General features: G+C 38.9%; 1 protein-coding gene across 4 annotated transcripts in view; it reads right to left on the reverse strand.

Annotated features, from left to right (window-relative positions):
• PHKA2 (phosphorylase kinase, alpha 2 (liver)) overlaps positions 1-7714 on the reverse strand; it is a 66222-nt gene that overhangs the window by 19562 nt on the left and 38946 nt on the right. For 2 of the 4 annotated variants that reach the window (XM_014960352.1, XM_014960351.1), the window contains exons 13-18: positions 7501-7579; positions 6010-6144; positions 4664-4773; positions 1806-1950; positions 1213-1291; positions 163-326 (exon numbers count right to left, since the gene is read on the reverse strand). In XM_014960352.1, the coding sequence (XP_014815838.1) occupies positions 163-326; positions 1213-1291; positions 1806-1950; positions 4664-4773; positions 6010-6144; positions 7501-7579 (712 nt within the window). The remainder of the gene's footprint in view (positions 1-162; positions 327-1212; positions 1292-1805; positions 1951-4663; positions 4774-6009; positions 6145-7500; positions 7580-7714) is intronic. The other 2 variants (XM_014960354.1, XM_014960353.1) reach the window with 1 other exon arrangement.

Below are 7714 nucleotides of genomic sequence, written 5' to 3' on the forward strand. Positions count from 1 at the left end.
ACAAAACATCAGCATAGGTAAACCCAGGCTCTGATGGTAGAACACATGAGAAACTGGAATGACTATCAGCTGTGCACGAAACAGATTCTTCATCATAGGTAAACCCAGGCTCTGATGGTAGAACTTGACAGAAAAAGAAAAATTGAAGTGAAAAAGCACTACCTTTTTCACAGAAGTCTGCTGGATAGCCTCCATATTCACTGTCAGGACTATTTCGGCCTTCGTTAGGGTCATCAAACAGTTTTACGTCACAGTCTGGATCCAGGAAGCTCAGATGTGTATGGAAAGAGGTGGTAAGAAAATCTGATAGCTTGCCTATCTTCACCCTGCAAACAGGAACGTATGCCCAGGAGCATTAACATTTACCATGCTGATAATGATTAATGCTTACTGAGCTTTAAACAACTCCTCCAAAATTTATGTGACCTACTGCCAAATCCACCTTTGGTAACTACAAAGCAGCAGATAACCTATACTGAGAAAAACAAATGCAAAACAATAGTTGCAGATCCACCTGGGTACTTACTCCTCTAGCTACTAATTGAACTTAAATGTGTTATGGTAACACCTATAATTCCAACTCAAAGACTAATTTTGCAAAGTGTTGTATGTTTATATGAAGGGAGACCCTGAACGAAGACCTAAACTCCAAGGATAATGCCTGAGAAACAGGGGCCGAGAAGCTCCCATGAACAGCAGCATCTTTTCACAGAACTGCAGTGCTGCTAAAAACCAGAAAACACATCTGATGGTCAGAGGAAGATACTGACTGAGAGAGTGTAAACAGGAAGAGAACAGGGAGGTACTGTGGCATCATATTAAATTGATTTTATTTGTAGATAAATGGAACACATAACCTTACAAGTACTACACGTAATTCATATTTAAAACATGTACAATAACCGTGAAAGATAATTACTTCTTCAAAACACAAGGCCAGACAAGACTGAGGGTTTTTTTTATTTCCAAAGGTTTGACATTTGTGTTTCCTTATCCATTAATGGCAGTCGGAGATAGGAGACAGATCTTTCCCATTGCATCTGAGGTCCAGCTACCACCTGATTGCCATATATTAACTTAACCTGAACCTTCTGTCTCTGCAGAGTTCCAGTACAAGGTACTGTGCTCTATCACAAGTTCAAAACTAAGACTTGTATAGGATTTAATTAGAAAAAAATCATGGAGAGAATAATTTGTGAGTTCTGACATTACCTTGCACCTCCAAAATAACCATCCTCTAATTTTCTTATGGTGGCAAGAACTGCTGGATGAATGTCAGTACCATCATCAACTGAAAAAGAATAATGGAAGAGCTGAAGCTTACCAACACATTCTCAAATTATCACATCCAAATAAAGAGTATTACTGGGCGTTCTGTACAAAGTAAATCAAACAAATTTAAACCAGAGCCCACAACTGCTTATTCAAAATCAATACTAGCTTATTCAAAAAATACCAAACAAACAAGCAAACAAAAACCAACCCCAAAACAAGTTCCAAAGGGAATTCTCAAACAAAAACCAACTCACTCAAAACAAGTTCCATAAGAATTTCTATCAAATTTCTTTGGACAGAAATAGTATGAAGATGATGGGAAACGTAGGGATATAAAGGGGGACTAAACCCAAAATGAAATATTACCGTGTCATCCAAATTCAGCATACACTTAAGAAAGTTAAACTGTACTTTTGATGTTAAAACTCAGATGTTGCAAAAATCATGCCACTTCTCTCCTCTCAAACTGACTTCCATCCTACTCCCCCGCAGTAACCTACTCTGCTTGAAACAGAGAAAATGGTGTTTACCAAGCATTGTGTGGGTGATGGGAAACGTCAGGGTTGGTCTCCCTGTCATCCTCCAACAAGAAGTGAGATAAGCCAGCTCTGTCTTGAGCATCTCCACAATCATTTGATTGTCTAGAGCCAGATAGAAGTGATGCTGGTCAGTAAACTAGAGAACAGAGAAATACAGCATATCAGTAGCTGTCAGTGCTGTCATTTTTTTTCCATTTCCTCCCTTAAATCGTTCACAAAAGCCACATGAGCTATCCTGGACCACAACACAGACCGCACAAATTAACTTAACAGGGCCTGCAACTGTGAAAAAGAAACCCATGCTTGTGCAGAGTCCAGTTTCTTACAGTTGTAGGCTGACAGTGAAAGAAGTAAGCCATACAAATAAAAAGTAGACAATCACACCCATGAAGTAGAATCTTCCCAATGAATTACAATAACCTATGATCTGGAAGATGGAAGTACTCTAAATGTGGAATAAAAAAATAACAATAGCAACAAAAACAATAAATAGACTTAAGTGCATGCTGGGGACTAGTAACTGTATGTCTCTTGGGAACAATCTGAAAGTCAAGCAAAATACAGAAAAACTAGCAGTTACTGTGGAAAAAAGGTACATGAAATGTACAATGATTGAAAGTGTGCTGTTCCCACTACAGGGGAAAGACAAGAGCTGCAGTAAAGAGACTATTATGGCTACTTCAGGAGCTGGAAACCAAAAAAGCTGGACAAACAACAGAACATATGTCAAAGCAGCCACAACAATAGTTAAGGAAGCACATAAGTCTTAGGGAGGGATGGAAAAAGGAGGCTGAGATGTAAAAAACCTAGCAATTAGTAAGACACATAATGGTCAAGGAGGAAACATCCTGTAAATGCATCAGAATTAACTGGAAAACAAAGCAACTGTAGGGTGTTAATAAGGAAAGAAAGGAGGTGGGATGAGAGGATACAGATAAGCTGAAGCATTCAATGCTATTTTTACTGACAGAAGAAAAGTAGTGAATTATAACCTGTAATACTACTTTTTAAAAAGTCATAGGACTGCAGCCTGAGTATGGGAAGAAATGGTTAAAGAACACATAAATTCAAGATGGTAAAGTCCAGAGAAATTATTTCACAGAACTTGAGGAACTAGCCAAAACAATCCCTGAGCCACTCGCAATTATTTTTGATAATTCAGGAAGAACAAGTCCCAGATATCCAGAGAGAAGCAAACACACTGGCTGCCTTTAAAAAGGAAGAGCCAGGATCAAATAGACCAGTCAAGCCAATTTCAGTGCCTGAAAGCACAGGAAAACAAAGCAAATTTGAGACTGCCAAGATAACTACAAAATGATAAAGCCAAATGGACAAATAGTCATATCAAAAAAACCAATCTCAGCAAACCAGTACAATTCCCTTCTTTGGGAGCAACTAGATAGTAGGTACAAGAAAGTGGCTGACATCTCTCAACTTTTGCAAAAGTTTTTCTTCAGCTCACTAATGTGAACAATCTGAGGCGGCAGAACTTCCTTCTCAAAAAGCAGTTATTAAACATTTTTCCAGAATGAGAGGGTATCTAAATAGGGTCAGCCTTTCCCCACACCTAATCAATGTTTTCCTTAGAGAACAGGATGAAATACAAACTACAGAGCCACAAAATTTGTGGACATTACTCAAAATCAACACAGATGAGTTAACTGCTAACCTTAGGAAGCTGAAATTAAACATTAATTCCACACCCCAACCCCTTCCCCAAAAAAAGTCAGGAGGAAACAGCTGCCTACAAAGTACAACGGAAATGTTATAGAGGTTTTAGTCAAACATGGAAAAAGCAGCAACTGCCAGTGTGTTGCTGATGCAAAGATAATTGCCATTTGTGAATGTATTAATAAGCACGTGCATACTTGATACATGGGAAGATTTCAGCTGGAATATTAGGTCCTACTTACGTAGTAAAATGTAGACAAAGAGGTACTTTGAAAAAAATCATGACTCTTAAGGAATTTTCCCCTCATTTGCAAAAGTGAAAAATGGTGGCAAGGAACAACACAACAAAAACAATGTTACAAAGGTGCTTGTGATCAATTGACATGGGGAAGAATGGGAAGGGAGCCACATTATTTGTAGTAAAACTGATGTTGTTTGGACATCATGAAGGACTGCAGAAGCTATCTATGGAGACCACTGCGTATCTTCGACTGGAATTTAAAGACTACATCTATTTAGGATGGTGTAAGCATTCTTTATCCTGCTCCAGATCCACATGTTTGGAGTAGGGGATCCCTTGGCCTTCTAGTACCAACAACTAGAGTAAGTCTACAGGAGTATGTATATATCATATTTTATTAAATGTATAAATAAGAGCCATTAATTCTGGGAGAATCCAAACTTCCAGCTGCATTGAAGGCACTAAGGAGAAAACAAAGACAGAACAACCCTTTCTCAGCACGATATTGACCTTTTCAACAATATAATGAAAAGATTACGTCTTAGTCTCTTGGGGGATACAGTACTTGGCACACTTACACAAAACTAAATTTTCCATCAAGGCAATCAGCAAGAAGACATATTAAGTGACCTATTTCTGGAGAAACTATTTCATTACAATGTTGGTTGGCGCAGAGGTCAGTAACAGCTTTGTACTATTGATTTGCTGTGTTCTCCTAAGCCAGAAGCCAAAGAAGCCAGACCCTGTATGACAGAAGAGAGATTTATCAGCAGTCCTACCATGCTGATCATTCAATGCTCTTAAAAACCCCAAAAAGCAAAGCACATCTGCTTTATCAGCCCTGCTCTGTGGAGTGACAGCACATAAAAGCAAAGTGCTTTGCTAATGATTAGCCATTAAGTAAGCAGTGATTTCCATGCCAGATTTACACGCTCACCTGAGGGGTAAAAGTAAATATTTGATTTCTTATCATGTACAGCTTGGAGGTGCCTAACACTCCAATGTGTCGGTGTGGCCGTCCACTTAATTTCATGTTCTTGTTCCGGCCTGAAAAAAGAAAGAAAAAAAATTTCTCACCTAATATTTCCTGTGTGGCTTTCCACAACAACCGTTTTAGACAAGAGATCTACTTCATTCATATCAGCAAGCTAGAAGACAGCTAAGAGTGAGATGCCACAGACTGATCTGTTTTGTAGAAACCACCAATATAATAGTTAGAGTTCTTCAAAGGCCTAATCAAAAATAAAAAATTTGGCTTCACTGACCATGGGATTACGTCTTTTAATTATAGTCATTGCTCAGCACTCAAAGTTTCCCCAGCAAGAAGGACAGGAGGCATGTCCTTTCAAAAACAAGCTGATCAACACACAACAGAAATTGCAGTGCTTTAACTGTAGAACTTAAAAATTTAACCCACAGAAGGCTAAATCCAAATTAAAGGTACATCCAGATGCAAAGACAGATTTTCACTCTTTTCATCAGGCTAATAAGCTCCACTTTTCTCAGTAGAACTTAGCAAATGATGAACACTGCACCCTTTGCTCCAGCAGCCAGGACCTGACTTGAATCTATCTGACAAGGAATATGAGCCAAACAACCACATGCCTGAAAAAATACCATTCCCAAAGAAGTCACTATTAAAACAATACACCAATGTGTCAAATCATCCTACTCACCCCCACTACTGAAAGAAAGCTATTATGAGTAATTATGAAATAAATATAAGCTTCAGCAAAGCCCCACAAATGCTTCATTTGTTAAAAGTTCTTTGTGATAAAAAGACAAATTCTTTCCCAAAAGCAGCATATGCATTTCCTTTCTCCATGTAAAGGGCACATTTTCTAGAATTATTTGAAGGCCTCATTACTTTGGATGGTTCAAAAAAGCTTCTTGATAAAGTGAAACACAAAAAAAAAATCCCAACAAAAATCACCTCCACAACAAAAAAACCCTTTACTAAGGACAGTTTCTTTGTGGAAGTAGCTCCTGCAGGACAAGAAGTGTCAGTTCTTGCCTGACTCCAAGGGTACAAGGAAACTTGTGTTTTGGTCACCTTTTCTAATGAGGCAATTTTATTTTCCTGTTGAAGTTCCCTGTTTATGACAGAAGTTCTAATTTTGTTTGCACAAATGCATTTTATTTTACATAAAAAATTGATTTAAATAAAAGAAATTAAATTAAGGAAAATGAGACAGTTTGAAGCAAGAACAAACACCAAAACACTACCCCTTAAAAAATACCTGGCAGAGCAGTAGAGAGAGGCTGCCACGTTCAAATACTTACCCAGCATGGTATAGAGGTTACTCAGGATGCGAGCTGGCTGCACTCTGAGAGGATGGATATCAGCAATGCTCTGCACGTTGATTCCATGGTCTTGCAAGAGATTCTTAATTTGATTAGATTCTGCCAGAACAGTTACTGCATAACAGAAAACAAAAACGCTAGTAAGAACCAAAGTTCTTCTCTTTTAACTACTCTGTCTCTACTGTCACTTCTCAAACACTGCATAGTTTACTAAAAATGCACAAAGGCCTGGACCTCACTTCTTTCTTTAGTTACAAGACTGTGAGATCAAAGGGGACTGTAAGAGGGTGTCACACAGTTTTTGGCTGCTTCTCAATATGTCTTGCCATTCTTGACTACTTTGGACCACAGAGTAATTCAAGGCAGAGGGTCCTCACAAGGTCTCTACTTCAACTTCCTGCTCAAAGCAGGGTCAGCCCTGATGTTAGACTTAGCTCTTTGGGCCCTTGGCAGTTTCTCCGGATTTCTTTCAGTACCGTTAGTTTGGATCATGCAGTCTCTTTCAGCAGATGGTGCTTTCCCCCCATCAAACAAGGCAAAACCCAACTCGAAAATCTTCATTGCTTTTATAAAGCACACTGTAACAACACAGCGGAGTCAATGGGGAACAGGTGCTGTTACCTATATAGCAACAGATGTTACAGGGGCCATAAAATGGCAGAGATAGGGAAGGGAAGTGCCCAAGTCAGGGAAATTTACAATCCAAGACTTGATCCAACCTTTTGTTCTGCTTGAGGTTTTGCTCATGTTAGCTGATTTATTGGTTTGGGACTAATAATTCAGTTTTCTTCTTTGCATTGTAAATATTTGTCAAAGAATGCTAAAAATAAGCATTTCTATTTTTACTAGAAATTAAGCACTTCAGATTAGCAAAGTACCACCCCCATGAGACACCAACAAGGGTTAAACAAGCACCTGCCCACATGACAGTATCAAAGGCTGCTCCTGATAAATGAGCTGGTTGCTTTTCCAGAGCGGTACAGGCCCTTAAAAGCCTTTAAGTCCTGACCAGCTGATCTTTTCCCACTGCTTAATTTTCTGGTTTTGACCATTCCTGCATTGACATAAGAAGCCACTCCCCTGCAGTAGCCAAAAGATAGGTCTATGTTTGACTACCTCACCCATACATTGATCTCTGGTTCCTCCAAAAAGGAGGAAACCTAACTTAAACAGCACAGAAAACTAACTAAACTGACTGGTCTCCTACCCCTTCTTGCTAAAATCCACACAAATTTTCATTCTCACTACAATATTAAGTTTGCCACTCTCCTGTCCCTGAGGCTTCTTCACCCCAGGAAAGTGGTGGTGAGGCCAATAACCCTTTTCTCCTTCTTACAGTAACACCAAAGCATCCATGTCCCACGCAAAAAAACATACTGCTTTTAAACATCTCTGTCTTCTCTCCTGTACAAAGGGACTTCACCATCACATGATCCAATTAACTCAAAATGTTCAAAAAAACTCCCTCACCCTGTACCACAACGTCAGGTTTAAATCCAGTGGAAAATCTCCTGTTTAAGGGATCAATTTCACCCGCAGCAAGAAATCCCTAAAATAAATGCAAAAGAAAGAAGGAAAAAAAGGAAACAAACAAAATTAAGTAAAAGGCTTCTGATGACATCTAGAAAGAATATTAACCAATTTTGATACTTTATCATGACAGCAGGACTAAAAACCTGGTTTC

This window comes from Calidris pugnax, unplaced genomic scaffold (assembly GCF_001431845.1).
Source record: "Calidris pugnax isolate Ruff unplaced genomic scaffold, ASM143184v1 scaffold188, whole genome shotgun sequence".
NCBI classification, from domain to species: domain Eukaryota; kingdom Metazoa; phylum Chordata; class Aves; order Charadriiformes; family Scolopacidae; genus Calidris; species Calidris pugnax.